This window comes from Syngnathus floridae, chromosome 14 (genome assembly GCF_059516105.1).
Source record: "Syngnathus floridae isolate MCC-2025c chromosome 14, RoL_Sflo_1.0, whole genome shotgun sequence".
In the NCBI taxonomy this organism is placed as follows: domain Eukaryota; kingdom Metazoa; phylum Chordata; class Actinopteri; order Syngnathiformes; family Syngnathidae; genus Syngnathus; species Syngnathus floridae.
Genome location: NC_142426.1, coordinates 6,182,347 through 6,198,309, shown reverse-complemented (window position 1 = coordinate 6,198,309; position 15,963 = coordinate 6,182,347). Strand labels below are relative to the sequence as shown.

The window sequence follows — 15,963 nt, the reverse complement described above, 5'->3', positions numbered from 1 at the left end:
ACCTTCGTCTATTACTTTCTCCAAAAACTTTTCTTGTAAGATTGTTTGCTATTGAAAAATGCTTTCTTACCTATCATACAACTTTGGTTTATTATAGAACTTTATTTTTATAAGTACAACTTTTCAAGTTATTCTCGAATATGATGTATTTTTCTTTTTAGTATTTTATAACAATTCTCTACTTGAACTGAGACATGCAATTACGTTAATATTTTATGACGTTAATGATGGATGGATGGATGGATGGATGGATGGATGGATGGATGGATGGATGGATGGATGGATGGATGGATGGATGGATGGATGGATGGATGGATGGATGGATGGATGGATGGATGGATGGATGGATGGATGGATGGATGGATGGATGGATGGATGGATGGACTGACCGACGAACCATCATGTTCAGACCTCCAGTGGACGGAGGTCTCAGCGGCACCTTCTCGTCCTCAGCAGCCGGACAGGAGCGCCTGTCTCCGGCTGCGCTGTCTGAGCTTGCGCCGCTGATCCTCCGGAGAGTCAGCAGCGCCTGGCGAGCCAGCCGCGCACTCACGGAGACCTCCGCTTGCGTTTTGCTTCCTGGTTGTGCGCGCATATATAGCGGCCTAAAAATATCTCCGGCGCAGCCCAATGAGCGGTTGGAGCTCCTGAGTTCTGCAGCCAACTGGGCCGCGGCAGGGGCTCCGACCGCGGGCAGGCATTGGCGCGGGCCGCAGCGGCAGGCGGGTCGAGCGGTCCCCGGAGCTCATTGGCTGGACCAGCATGAAACGTCACGGCATCACGTGGTGCATGTTCGTGTGTAGTTGTAACCGCGAGAGCGAGGTGGGAGGGAGACGCGAGTTTAGAGGGAGCTGACACTCCGGAGCAGACTTCAGTCAGTGTGCGCTGCGCTCCGGAACAAGCGCGACGTACATGCGCACGCTCGCTCGCTCGCTCGCTCGTAGGACCACCAGGCATCCGGCTGAGATGGACGTCATTCCCATGTGCAGCATCTTCCAGGAGCTCCAGATCGTGCACGACACCGGATACTTTTCCGCCTTACCGTCCCTGGAGGAGTATTGGCAGCAGGTAAGCGCACGCGAGGGAACACCCCCATCTTTTTTTTTTTGCATATATTTTCAGAAAGTTAACGCGTCGATTTGACGCCAACTTAATGATGGCTTTTTCCGTCATTTATCCGCAAAGCGCGCAGGCGATGTGCGTGCCAGTGCAAACTTTGCATGCGCAACTGTCCTGCGCGCGCATACGCGCGCTGACTGACAGTTCCCCGTCTGACTATTTTTCTACACCATCCATTTATAAATTGCATTTTTTTGTCATTACAAGTTTTAAAAAATCCACGCATCGTAGCGAGATAAAAGATTCTGTCGGACCTCCCCCAAGGCAGGCAGGCAAGCGAGCAAGCAAGTTCGGGGATAGGCGTGCGTGCGTGCGTTCGTGCGTGCGCGCGCGCGGATCTGTCACACGTGCACAAGCGCCGACTGACAGCTCCCAGCTGCCTTCATTAGTGGCTTTTTAATCGTGCCAAAACAAAAGATTATAGTGGAATTCCTTTTGCATCGGACCTCCCCCAAGGCAAGTTCCCGGGGTCGACATGCGCATGCTTGGAGCTGTCACGCGTGCATGCGCACAGACTGACAGCAAAAGTGAGCTGTGCAAGCAAGAGGGGCAAAACTACCAAACTTCAACTCATTTTTATTTTCAGGAATGCAAGTTGGCATCCGAATCAATAAATCATAATGATCATAATGAGTACTTGCTCTTTACATTTTTTATTTTGACGTCGCTGATGGTGAAGTGCTTGAATCTGAACTCCTTCAGCTCATCAAGTCGGACTGTTTTGGAAAAGCGAGTTTTGCGATGCAAAATCAAGAAATACGCCATCGTCAAGTGCTTGATGCCGACCGACTCTTTAAATTTCAGGCCGTTAGACGGTTTCGAAGTGATTTTGCCGTTCATCGATGCAATTGGAGGTCGAGATCGAGAAACGGCAATATGTCGCTGCCATCGCTTGCTTTGAATGCATCGATTTTTTTTATTGTAACTTTGCAGCATGCGGGACGGGCTTGGATACTTTCGACGAGCTCGCTCTATGTTTTTTGTCATTCAAACGGGAGGTGCGACGGCTTCGGGCACACCTCCTCCAAGGCGGCCCCAGCTTCAAATTGTTGAGTTGCGCACTCAGCTGTGCATCCTTCCAAGTCCGAGTGGGATGCGCCTCTCAACTCGGAGTCCGCATTCTTCTTCTTCTCCTCCGCACGTTTTGTCCGGGAATGCCGCTGCGGATTCCCTTCTCGCAGTTATCTGCTGCCTTCAGAATTTGGCCCACGCCGGACCCACAATAGCCGCTTCCAAAGTCCCTGGCGTACATTCCCAAAGTGGATCTTGCAGTATTCATGCCGGAGCTTTTTATGGACACCCTTGTCCTCGCCATCACGCACACACACAACCATTTCACCCCCCCTTCCCTTCCCTGCTCTCGGTTCCCCGGTGTGCGATGTTATTTCTGGCCGTGCCTCCAAATGCATTATTAAATCCACATTATGCTGAATAATTGATGGCACTAAAAGATCTACAAGCGCTCGGCCCGCAGACGGCAGCCGGGAACGTTACGTTGGAAAAGTCAGTCCGCGCGCGTGACATCAACGCGCGACGTAACCACTCTTCTTCCTGGTTCGCCCGGCGTGTGCTACGATAAATGACAGTGTTTGTTTCCCAGACATGCTTGGAGCTGGAGCGTTACCTTCAGGCCGAGCCGTATGTGTCGGCGACCGAGCTGAAGTTCGAGAACCAGCAGGACCTGTGGAGCAAACTGATGCTGGCGTGCGGCGACAAGGCGGCTGACCCCAAGCTGGCCAAGGAGGATGTGGACCCCCCGGAGAGCCAGGACAACGCGGCCGGCTGCTGCTTCCACTCGGACGCCAGCAGCGAGGCGTCGGACAGCTCAGAGGAACTGTCACCTGCTCTCGACTTCCCTGTCGGCTCGCTGGCCGACCTTCTGGGCGACAACGCCGAGGACCTGAGCGCAGCCGCCGCTGTCATCATCGGGACGCCGCCATCCTCGCCTGAGCTGGCCAAGGAGGGCCCAGCGGGGCCGCGGGCGTGGGGTAGCGGCCAACATGTGATGGCGAAAGGCAGGACGGGCGGGGCGGAGAGGGCGGGGCTCGCCGGCGGGGAAGTGTCGCCCGACGGCAGGAGGCGAGTGCACAGGTGTCTCTTCAACGGATGCAGGAAGGTGTACACCAAGAGCTCGCACCTCAAGGCGCACCAGCGCACCCACACAGGTACGAACAGGTCTTGAAACCTTTTAAGCAACCTGGACCCTACCTGTGCAACTCTTGGGCAAGATTTTCCCGCAAAATAGTTTGCTTTTGTGGTCCAAAGTTTTTTTTTCGTATTTTGTTCCACATAGGTTTGTTTTTGGATTTAACCTTTACGTTTGCGAGAGGAAATTATACTTTGATGTTGTCAAACACACAATGTTTATCCTGCAAACACGGCTCACATTTCGCTCGCGGAAGATGAGACTCGCACTCTTTGGCTTTTCTTTCACATGTGAGCCTCGTCAACTTTGACCCTCAAGCGAGCTGTTTACAGCTACAGCGCCGCCCCATTAGTGGAGGAAGTCACATTCCTCGCATCCTTGCCCGGCCATGTGAGCGCACCCCTTCCCCGCCCCGACTTTAATGGCAACACACACACACGCACATTACATAAGATGCATACCACAGCACAGTAGCTTGTTTTTCTGCTCAACGCAATAGTCGGTTGTGTGTCACAAACCAAACGCCACATGGATTACTACACAATCTGTTGACAATAAGCATGATAATGCAGCCATACTTTCCACATGTGATTGTGAGCAAAAGTAGCATTGCATGGAGCATAACAGCAGGAGGTGATTGGAACAAGTTGGATGTTCTCGCATGGTGGCTAACGCGTGTTTGTGCTTTTACGTGGCAGGCGAGAAGCCGTACAGATGCTCGTGGGAAGGCTGCGAGTGGCGCTTTGCGCGTAGTGACGAGCTAACGCGCCACTTCAGGAAGCACACCGGCGCCAAGCCATTCAAATGCAGCCACTGCGACAGGTTCGAAAGCGCTAGCTAACCAGATCATTCCCGCTCCATTTTTTCCCAGATAAAATATCTGATGTTATCCTTTGCTCAGGTGTTTTTCCCGCTCGGACCACCTGGCCCTGCACATGAAGCGGCACATCTAAGGCGGCGGCAGAAATGGCGGCCAAGTGGACGGATGTTTCCTGACCTGTGTGGCGTTAGCGAGGCCGGTGAGGCATTCGACGGCGCAGCGCGGCAGACAACGTTCCGCTCAGCAGGAAGTCAACGCAGGCTCTCATTTTGCACCGTACTCAGTGCCTCCGACACCTCGCTGAACTGGAGCAGGAACGTTCTGGAAAGGACAGGAATTTGTGTATGGTGTTTGACGCTTTTTTTTTTTTTTTGGGGGGGACACAACCCGTCCCTGCTCCCTCCCCACTACCACTGCCCGAAGGATCTTGGGACTTTTTGGGAGTGTTTGGACTGCGGATGCCTGCGGCGGTTTTCTGAAGTGCGCCGTGCATGGTGGACGAATGGCGTCTTTCGAATGGTGAGTGAATGAAAAGAAAGCCTGGAGAGCGGACGAGGGCTTCTCTTTTTGTGTGTGCGCCCTCTGGAAGCCTGGAGGTGGAACTACGGCTCCCTGCTCTTTAAAACAAACACAAAAAGAAAAAAAGGAGAGAGGGAGTTAAGTTTTGTTTTGGTGCAGCTCATAAATGTGCAATGTATGACGTAACCTGTCTGAAAAGATACACGCCAGAAAGCTCTTTTTCCTTGTTTTTGAAGCAAGACAGAGAAAATTGGACGTTGAACGCCAACAGTGTCACTCAAACACGCTGGAAAGGAACACCATCAACGCTAATCTCCTCAGATTAATCTGCTCATTTTCCAATTCTGATCAGATGTAACTTTTGTCTCATAAAACATACAACCCCCGGCCCCCAAATCTCACTGTCATCTTCTAGAATTCATACTTTATATTTCAATCCACTTTTTGTCTTAAGACAACTCATCTTGCAACAGTCAGAAATCTTTGAATAGTCCAAATTTTTTTCTTGCTAGAAATCCAACAAGACTCCCAAACTATGATTATGTCTTTTATTTTTATTAATACAATTAATCCAATAATAATTTTTGTGAAATACAAAACTTTGGAGGGCTGGGATCTAAAAATTTGCCTAAATCTATATCAAGCTTATCACCAAACGGGTTTTGATTTGAATTCCATTTTTTTCTTGTTTCCAAGAGGCGTGGTGTTTTTTTTTTTTAAGATTCATCATGGTTGTGCCAACGCTTCAGTTAACTTGACATCCAAAAAAAGGTTACAGTGCCAACTAGTGTCCCGGCGTGCACATTGCAGCGTGTTCACAGGCTGCGGATGTCGTGTGAATGTTGGGGGGTTGTTGCATGGGAGGGGGGGTCAGTTCGCATTTGTTGCGCTTGGAGAATGACGTGGTTGGAGAGCGGCTCGCTTCATGTTGCTCTTGTAGAAAATCCATCAGACCACTAAGAGTGCTTTTGGGGCCTTCACTTTTTCTTTGGCTTGGAGATGGAGAGAGAAAAAAGTGCACTGTTGACCTTCCTGATGCCTTACGCAAGTGGCCTTGTCCTCTTTAACACACACACACAACACACACACACACGTGCGCGTGCAGCAATGTAGTTGTTGAAAAAGCTTTACAGACGCTCATTTCCTCCTACCCCGCCACAATAAATCGCGTGAATCACAGAAAGACAAGATAGACATTTTCATGTTTTGTTTTTTTTCCTTTTTTTTTCTCCCCCCCCCCAACTGAGTCAGACGGGAATGCGTGGGTGGAACTTCTGGGATTTGCTACTGAGTAGTAAAGCTTCTCCTCACTCTAATGGAGAGAGCTTTCAAAAATCAAAATAATTTACGTGAGTTTCCTCCTTGTAAATTTTGACATTTCAATTTTGGCATTTTGACTCATTTTTAATGTTACGTCTTTTTCCACAGGAAAAAAATGACTTTCATCTAGAACATTTTAAACTTATTCTCCAAAAGATCCAATCTTCATTTTTTCATCAAAACGATTCTGACTATGCGACGATTTTTTGCCGACGTGTTTCTTTCTGGACTCATCAGACGCTAACGAAGTGCGTGAGCGGTTTGTCGTTTTGACCTTTGATTGCGACGTTGACCATTTGTAGCTTACGGCAACAAAATAAAAGATGCGCAAACTTGCATCGTGTAATTTTCCAACCGTTCTTGATGATATGACTTTAATCTTGTGATGTTGCCATTTTGATTTTTGACAAAAGACAAAAACTTACATCTTGAATGGGGAGTTGAGCACAGATTGTGGAAGGCTTTTGGCTCATCTCGCTGATGTAAGCTAAGCTAAAGGCTAACAAAAGCGCAACTTGTGGCGCGCCAACAAGCGTGCGCCTCATGCTCGACAAGATGAGGGCGGCCATTGTCCCTTGTTCTGCTTCTTTTTGTTCTTCCACTTGGCGAGCTTGACAAAGCAAAAGTGTTTTTTGTTGCAGACATTTTCCAACAAGGCCCTTTTTCAACCGGGGACCAAGAAAACCATGTGGGGGTTGTTTAAAAAAATGTTGAAATGTTTTTGAAAGCACTCACAAGTATTATTTTTATTTTTTTATTTGCCATGTGACTTGTTTGGATGATCAAATGTGACGCTTGTGTTTTTACTTTGTTTTGTAAAATGCGCAGAATGTGTACGAATGTTTTTTTTATGAGAAAGTGGATTAAAAAAGGCTTTTATTGGATTAAAGAGTATTCATTTTGTCGTCGTGCGGTTGTAGCGTAGCACACACACACTCGCCATTTGGATCTATGTACCAGTTTCAGGTTGTCATGTAGTCCTTATGGACAATGTTTTATTTTAATTAAAAGAAGAAGAAGCATATGTACTAGAAATTGTGGTCAAGTCTGTGGTTGCGATCACACAAAACAAAAGAACAAAAAGTCAGAGTCCACCTGCACCTGTTACTTAGTCTCTCTCTCTCACACACACACACAAACACACACACTCACACACATGCTCGTGCATTAAGCTGACAGCAGCCATCAGGTGTGTGTGTGTGTGTGTGCGCGTGTGTGTGTGCTACGCTAATAACATGCTATCATGCTATCGTGGGCTTGAGCCACAAATGCAGAGCCCAGGGTTGTAATTTAGTTGTCACTTGTCACATACACACACTTATTTGTGCACACGTGCACACACAATCTCAGACATATTTTCACTTTTAGACTGAGATCTCAGTTCACACTTAATTGCATTGTTTGCATGTGCGTGTTTCATTGGACTTATGTCTGCAACTGAGGACTTGTACAAAATATCAATATGCAATTTATGGCACTTGATTATGGGTGTGAACTCCAAAAACTGATTTGCTCTCACTCTTTTAGTTTTAAATTCGATTTCAGATGTCTCTATAGTGTCCCATCGAGCGCTAGTCAGGTGATGCATTTCTGTCCTATCTCACGCTTAAAAAAAAAGTATTCCCAATCTAACATCTAATTCCGTTTAGTGTTATTAAAGTACTACCATTAAATATTGAGTTGAATGTCATGTGGTCACGTGACGGGCGCTCCAATTGGCTGTTGCGGGCTGGAGAAGGAAAGTGTGCAACAGGTATGTTGTTGCTCAAAATCATAGGAAGGCTCTATAGGAGCCGCCGAGCGAGTGAAACTGAGCCAAACATTAAATAAAATTAAAGCATTTGGTGAGTAGTACTAACATAGCTTAGCTTGGCATCCTGTTGTGCAAAAGGGTTAGCCGAGTCACTAATGTAGCCTAGCTTCCAAACTCATTGCTACCTTGCTAGCAGTATGTGTTGTGCAATATATGAAATGCAATTTGTGAAATGCAATTCTTGTGACTTTTTAGGTGCACGCGCATCGCATCTTGAGAAGTTGGAATTTCACTTTAGAGGTGAGTCTCTTCCTTTGAGTGATTTGTGTGGTTTGTATCCAGTGCACTTTGACCGGGGCTGCCATGCTTTAATTGAGAATGTTTGTCTTTTCAGTATTAAAGTTACTGTGGTAAACCCTTTAATATCACAAACATTATAATTTTATATTGTTTATATGGGTCGCAATTGTATGACTGATATTTTGATTGACATTTTTAACCTCCCCATGTCTGCTTTGAGACCGACCCCCTGCCCCTCCCCTCCTAGGCCAGGCAGTGGCGCTATTTTGGGCCTCGGATGCGCGACATAGTTGTTATGTAACGACAGTGAGGCGACAGACTTTTTGCTGCTCCATTTCTTTTCTGTGTCGGACAGTTGACAGTAAACACACACTCAGGCGCACACACTTAAATGTAAACATTCATAATAGGGAAGTCAATATTGTGTGTAAACGTGCATCTTTCTGACTTCATGATTGCATAGCAATAGTTTGAATAATATTCTTACTCTGACAATATTTTCTTTCTTTTTTTTTTTTTTAAATCAAAACGTGCTGACAGAAAACATAATAATTATGCGTCCGACAAATTGGGTTGTCCCGCTGCATGCTGTTGTCATTTCTTGGAATGAAATACAATGACGTGCACGTATGCCCACCCGCCCGAGGAGTATAAAAGCAAACGCGTCGGGTCCGAAGTCTGCCAAGTCGCCAAATTCGGCTAAACGCGTAATCGTCCTGGAGACTACGTCGGCATCGTTGTGGCAACCGGCAATAAAGAATGCCAGCGAGTAAATGAGTGAGTGAGGGGGAGGAGGGGGGCTCAAGGTGATGTTTGCGCTGACCCGAGGCCTTGTTGGGATATATACGAGGCCTTTATATCTCCATCCCGCCGCCGCTCCGAGCCGAGCGACCTTGTGTTTACGAGGCCGCCGCCGCACAATTGGCTTGATTCATGTGACGCGCGGACTGAACGGCGGGCTCGTAAGCCCCCGGCCAGCCCCCCGCCCGACGGCGAGCTGTATATCTGGCCGCCGGACGCTCCTGCGGTCGCTTGACGGCTGGATTTAGTTACCCACGAGGATCGATACGCTGATGCTGGCTGACATTCTGCAAAATGACTTTATGGATTTTGCCATTTGGCTTTTTCCATACGTTTGACGGCCATCGTACCAACAAGCTCCGTCGGGCGCCGAGGCAAGTCTTCGGATCCAACGGACGCATCCTGTGCCGAGCCATGTGCTCGTGTCACACATTTTTGACCTGACACTAATAATAGGTGGTGAATCAAATTGGATTAAATTTAAATTAAATGTAATTACATCAATTTATATTAGATTATGTTTCATTCAATTAGGTTAGAAGACTTCTGGAATTTCAAAACGGTTTCTCAGCCTTACACCTCCAACTTTGAACACACACACAATTACACAATGCGCATACATACACACATGGAAGATGACGAGTTGATGTGAGCGCAAACGTGTGATGGCGCATTAATAATTCCCTTTATTTGATGACGTTCTCCGACAAAAAGTGGCAGAGTTTGGATCAAAAAGATGTCTTGGCACCCGCCCACCTGCGCCAGTCGATGGGTTGGGAAAGTCAAGGTTTCAAAGTTGAAGTCACTCTGGGGAGGACGCAAAAGTTTTGCCTTTGCTACATAGCAAAAATAAGGCGAGAAAACACAAAGAGTTCAGGATTGTAAAAACGTCAAAATGGCCCCAAGCACAAGTACATAAACAACGACTCTCCGAATCGAGGCGCAGGCGAAGCTACGCGGGCGTCAAAATGAATGTTCAAGATGTGGATTGGCAGAATCCAGATCCATTCAGGCTCCCTATGTGACCTTCAAAAACGAATCCAGAAAAAGAAGTCTAGCCACGCGGCCGTCCGTGCGTGAAATCATCTCCGGCGGCCTCATTTTGTCTGAGCCGTCCTTAACGAGCGCGTTAGCGATGAGCTACTTAGCGATCGGCGCCGGCTAATCAGTATTTATTGGGGGCTAACAGGCGCTAGCGGGGCTCGTCAATGAACGCCGTTAGCGCATAATTGCTAATTAATTAGCTTTGCAGGCCGCCTCAATTAGGGAAGATATGAAGGCCGGACTGAGCTGCCTGCTGCTTTTTTTTTTAAGCTGTTATCAATTGTACTCATCACACCTTGTCGATTTGAAATGAAGATGGTCAAGGGCGATTATTGACCTGATTTTGAGCGAGCTCAAACTCAAAACGACAAGTTTGAAGCTTCCCGATGCCTGGCGATCCTCTCGTAAGACCTCCGTTGATTTTGGCGGACAAGGACATAGAACTATCGGGACTCTCGGAATTTGTCGATTTTTGAATGACGTCCGACTGGAAATTGCTTTACTTGTCGATTTTCAATGAGATTCGCTCTAAAAGGCTGGAGGTCTTTGTCGTCAGCACTCGGCAGTCAAAAGCGCTCGCTCATTCCCACTTTTATGACTGAAGCGATAAGCTCATTGATTTTGTGTTAAATGGCGCTTCCTCAGCGTGGCGAAATAAGCTATAAAGTCATCGGCGGCACTCAAACGCCAGCCGCCAAGGCTGCCTGCCGCTCTTCATCCATTTTTTTTTCCCCATTCCGGAACTTTCCATCAAAGTGATGCGGGGGGTCCAGATTAAGGTGTTAAAAAACAACAAAAACAGAAGGTCAGCGAAATAGAGCGTAAAAGGTAAAAATGTCTCAAGGCGAGCCGAGATTTTTATTTTTTATTTTATTTTACGACAGCTATTCCTGTTTACGTGTTGCTTCTGGTGACGTTTTGACACAAAGCGACGCGGGTGCTAAAAGTGAAAGACTACACGTAACCTCACCTGAAGGCGCAAGCAACATTTTCAACCCAAAGAAATCCGACTTTGAGATGACTTGATCACGCTGCGATGACATTTAAATGGACATGATTTGTGGATTGTTTATTTTGCTCGTAGCATTATGTTTTGCATTGAACAGTGTCGATGTGTTGACACACACGACAAGACCAAGCGCCGACATTTTCTTTTGATTCTTTTGAGTAGTTTTGTCATATTTCTGTTGTTTAAATTCAGGTGTGTTCCTCCATCAAAGCATTATGGGAACAGCAAGGCTCCCCGCGAGGACTTTGGAGTGTTTTTCCGTCGATTCCCCCTTTTTTCTTTTCCTTTTTATCTTCCTGCAGTTGTCTTTGCAGGGGAGGAGGTGGCGAAAGAATTTATGCCTTTAATTAGGAAGGCGGCTCGGCCTTGGAGGGACGTTACTCGTTTTACTCGCAGGTTGGCGGGCTCGTCCGGGCGGCGGTCTGGGATGTGCTTGCCGCTTTAGTGCTTTATTGGAAAAAGGACGCGTCGTAAAAGCAAGTCGGCAACCTTACCCCGCAGAGATGATCGTCAGCGCGTCACGCTGTCAACCCGCTGTCGACCCGCTGTCGACCCGCTGTCCTCGGCTCAAAAAATTATCAAGTGGACGAAATGATTTAGTCTTTGTTCCTCGAATAAAAAAAATTATCAATACAAGAGTTCAAACACCTTGTCCGAGCAATCAAGGATAAACTACTAAATGAACGTGCCTCGAAAACATACAAAGTCAAATCGAAATTAGCGAAACAACCAACATAGAACATGATTTTTACTTGCCAGTTACACAATGGAAATAGATATCTAATAACAGCTTGAAATAAACCGCAAAGTAAAAAAAAAGACGTTGATAGCGGTGTGTCTTTTGCAGCACATGCTATGCTAGCTAGCTAGCTTATTTAGCCCCATTGATCGAAGGCGCCGGTGTACGGCATGTTGTGGCATCTCGTCTATATTTGCCATTCCGACTGAAGTGGGAATCAGAGGCGCCAGGGTGCTTTCATCCCTTCAGCCCTTGACAGTCCAAAGTCAAACAGATGTCAGCATGAGAACGTGTACATATGTGCGAGTGCTCCACTCATCATCTGCAGGTGGAGCGGACCGAGCTGGATCGGCAGCTAACGTGATGCCGTCGTTAGCGATGTGATCAAAGCTAAAGTCAAAAGTTTTGCACTTTGTACACTAATCGTGTAGTGTGGCAAGTTGAAAGAAGAAAAAAAGAAAGGCACAAGGGCAATACAATTCGGCAAACTGGATGAGCATTATGGGCTCATTTTAAATTTTCTTATAGACAACCTCCTCAGTAGGGGTGTGCAAACCTTTGTGCTCAAGGGCCACATTTCAGTCTAACCACCTCATCTGGGGGTTCAGGTAAAAAAGATAAAAATCCAAATAATTTGGTAAAATGGACTGGGGTGCTCCAAGGATATTTCCAGGGGGGGGTCAGTGCCCCTGCAGGCCTCCCCCTCTAGCTCCGCCAGTGATCCTTGACATATTTTACTATTGTGGCCACTATAATTTGTGTGTGTGTTTGTGTGTAGCCTCGGGAGACACTTCCCTCCCCACTCAGCAGTAATGAGCAACACGGCAACATTTGGCTCATAGGCGCATAAACAATCCACTTATTAAGATGAAAGTCGCCGGCGGCTACGGCAGGCTAATTCAGACACACGCGTGTACAATTGCGTGTGCATGCATGTCTGTGTGTGTTTGTGAATAAGAAGAGTGAAAGACAAAAAGAAAGCAAGAGAGGATTTCTGTCCATATTCGGCACAGTGGCAGCGGCAGCAAACAGGAAGCGACAAAGGCCACGATGATGCTGAGATAAAGAGAAGATGGCAAGACAAGGAGACAAGCTTGGATGAAGGCGGCAAGATGGTGTACAGATGATAGCAGGAAGATGAAAAAATCAAATCAGCGGCAGATGGAAACGTCTCTCATATGTGCACAAGTACGAGCTTGCATCATTTCAAATTGACCTCGAGCGTTCCAAGTGGTAATGACAAATATTCTTTCAGACTCATTTTAGCCTCATTGCCACCTTACTCAACACCTTGGCATCTGATGTCATGTGATTGTGCCTCTCGTCAAACACACCAAGACGAGTCCGAATTATCTGCAGCCGACGATTCTCGCAATTTGACGTGAAACTTCTCCACGCACAACAAAGGCTTTAAAATGGCCACACTTTGAACCTGCAACAGATTATTTCTATTGACGACAATCCCCATGGCATTTTTTGGTGTGTAAATCTAAATCATTATGAAAACTGTGTTTGACATGACAACTTGTGCGTAGGTGGCAGTATTAATAGAAAAATAAGCCCAAAGAACAAACATGAAACCTTCCACAAATGCACCTCTGTTGTATTTCCGCATTCCCCTGAGGCAGCACTTGACTGGGGTTAATTGACTGCGCGTGCGTGCGTAAGTGTGTGCGCGCGAGCGTGTGTAATGGTGCTGGTTTTACTGGTCAATTCAAATCTTCCTTTTTAAGGGCTGAAATGTCACACACACGCATCTGCATCTGCTTGCTGAGATACGTAGTGCATTTTTGTTCATTTGTTCCGTCAGAAAGTCATCAGTTGCCTTTTTATTCTTGCCCGTCTGTCGCCTTCACGCGCACGCACGCTGTTCAGTGAGTCACATGATATGAGCACACACACGTGTACAAACAAGTGCAGACAGTCAGATAAATACAAATATGCCGGGAGCTATTTGCTCGCGCGCACATACACACGTACACACACACACGTACGCACATAAATACGTATACGTTGACTGGCACACGCATTATAGACGCATGTTCGTGTGTGTTTGTGTCTGTGCGCGTGTGCGTGCGCGTATGTGCCAGCCTGTTTCCATGGCAACGTGAGGTGAGAAAAAGGTGTGAATGAAAACTTTCCGCCGACTGCATGGCAGCACATCAACTTTATGAAATCAAAAAGATTATTCCTTCAAAGAAGTTAAGCCAGTGAATAATAAATAAATCTCACATTTCGCTTTTGGAAAAGAAACGCTCAAAGTAATTGTAAGAAGGCGGCCATTTAAATATGCAAAGTGGTTGTTCAGATGGTCAGCTCGGTGGATTTGTTGGGTGCTTTGTGGATGAATCATATTTGCATTGATTTTGCGCAACCTTAATTGACTTTGTTGTGCACGCGTGTTGATGCAAAACAATAAAAGGAAAGAAGAAGGTGCCAGAACATCCCGCCTCCTCCTCCTCCGCCTCAGCTTTGTAGAACGTGACACAGAAACATGCGGGCCGCATGAAATATGCAACAAGGTTACGGGCGAGACGCAGCAGGTGTGAAGGCGTCGCGACAAAAGCGCAATTTAGCCAAAGGGAAAGAAAAGACGTATGAGGATGCCACTCAACATTCTGCGCCACGTCTCCGTTTGGAGGCCCTCTTGTCCGTGTATGGACATGAAGCTTCATTTGCATAGAAGTCAGTGGGCGCCATCAGTTTGTTTGCTTACCTTCACCAAAGACAATCAATTAATCAAATCTGTCTGTGGGTTTGTTAGTTGCTCAGTCAATCAGTTATTCCGTCAGTCGGTCAGTAAATGGGCCCAGCTTGTCATTTTTGTTTGCTTTTCAATCAGCTGGTTGAGTAGGCAGTTTGTTAGTCCTCTAGTTACTATCAGTGAGTTAATTCATCAGCTTTTGTTTTTATTCATGGTCGCAATGTGCGTTTGTGTGAACGTGTCATTCAGCAACACAAAAAAAAAAACTCGCAGGATGGAAATGAAAGTCCTCCAGGCTCTGAATGTAGACGCTCTTCAAATTACCGGGCAGTTTTCAGAGTAAACACACTTTACCAGCACGCTTCGTTTAGCCCCCACGCCCTAATTGGCCCCACGGGTGAGTGGGGAAGGAGGGGTGAGGAGGCAGATGGGATCCAAATTTCCATCCACAATGCACACCTAATGAAAAGAATGTCTCGGAAAGAAAATTCCGGTGGCTCCGATGAGCTCATAGCAGCGCTGATAGCGATCTAAGCGCCTGCTGGGACTTCAAGCCTCCAAGCAAATGAATATTGAATACGATTAAGCTATTCATTAGACGCCTAATAAGACATTTTAGTGGGAAATATCTCCAAAGAGCAGTTGCACATTTCTCATTGCGATTTTTATCATTCTTGTTCTCAGGGCTGCAATTAGTTGGCACGATGCCACATGCTAACATCCACAAATATTGACGGGAACGACACCGTCATGCCACAGCAGCCTGACTTTTTTACTATTGCGTTGTGCTTACGTGCCATGTGGCGTGCATTGTGTCATTTGAGACATCATGTGACCTTTGACCTTCATATCATGGATCTGTTTGCCTCGTCTTGCTTTGTCCAACAATCTGTGTCTCGTCTCATTAACTCTGCTTGTATTCCTCGCTGCACTTTCATTGATTTGACCGTAAAATCTTTTGTTCAACTGGCGTTTTAAGTACCTCTGGCCTCCAGAAGCTGTTTTCCGTCAGGTCGGCCGCAGTCATCTGCAATATCTCGGTGTGAAAAATGCGCCGAGTGGTTTCGGTCGCGGTGACGGAGGGGGGGGTGAAACATTACTCACCCTGTAAAAAAACAAAAACCCAAGTCCTAAGGAGAGCAGGTTGGCAATTCGCTCGCTGCTAAATGATTAATACCTACAGTACACATGTGTACCACAAGAGGGACTGTTGAGGCCTCTTCCGAGGATGATTAAAATAATGCACATTACATATTCTTTGACAATGATCCTATACCTGCAGATACTGCATACAATGCTACTTGAATGCAATACTGTCTTGTAATACACTCCTCTTCATCTCTCAACCCAGTACAAGCAGCATTGGAATTTTACGATGTAAAATATAGATAAGCCTGTTTAATTTTGATGATTTGAACCTTGCAACTACATGCGTTACGTGGCAACGAGAAACTAAAGAAATTATTCAGAAGGAAGGACTCAAGAAGGGAATAAAATTGTTATACAGTGACATCTGCTGGAAAAATGGTAAAACTACATTTAAATAAACTCCAGCCAAACTATTTGTTTTATCACTCTATTAATTGTAAAAATTCACATTAACATATTATAATACTCATTTATTTTTTAATTCCCCTTCCCCAAAAGATCTATCAGGAATATATATATATTTTTTTTAACCTATCCGTC

The 15,963-nt window shown here is 46.3% G+C and overlaps 1 protein-coding gene and 1 long non-coding RNA gene across 2 annotated transcripts; both read left to right on the top strand.

Moving 5' to 3' along the window:
* Positions 1-369: 369 nt before the first annotated feature.
* LOC148387291 (Krueppel-like factor 6) lies at positions 370-6,813 on the top strand. Its single transcript, XM_088396659.1, has 4 exons — positions 370-1,068; positions 2,720-3,284; positions 3,964-4,087; positions 4,167-6,813. Exons 1-4 carry the CDS (start codon positions 913-915, stop codon positions 4,216-4,218), a joined length of 897 nt encoding a protein of 298 aa, XP_088252785.1. The 5' UTR covers positions 370-912; the 3' UTR covers positions 4,219-6,813.
* A 1,115-nt stretch (positions 6,814-7,928) lies between these two features.
* On the top strand, positions 7,929-15,773 carry LOC148387290 (uncharacterized). The gene is made up of 3 exons (XR_015862637.1): positions 7,929-7,977; positions 12,584-12,758; positions 12,826-15,773. It is a non-coding gene; the product is annotated as an uncharacterized LOC148387290 (long non-coding RNA).
* Positions 15,774-15,963: the final 190 nt, after the last annotated feature.

Coding starts and splice junctions, on each gene's coding strand:
- LOC148387291 (XM_088396659.1), top strand. CDS start 913: ATGCGCACGCTCGCTCGCTCGCTCGCTCGTAGGACCACCAGGCATCCG. Junction 3,285..3,963: donor GCACCAGCGCACCCACACAG/GTACGAACAGGT, acceptor TTTACGTGGCAG/GCGAGAAGCCGTACAGATGC. Junction 4,088..4,166: donor AAATGCAGCCACTGCGACAG/GTTCGAAAGCGC, acceptor TCCTTTGCTCAG/GTGTTTTTCCCGCTCGGACC.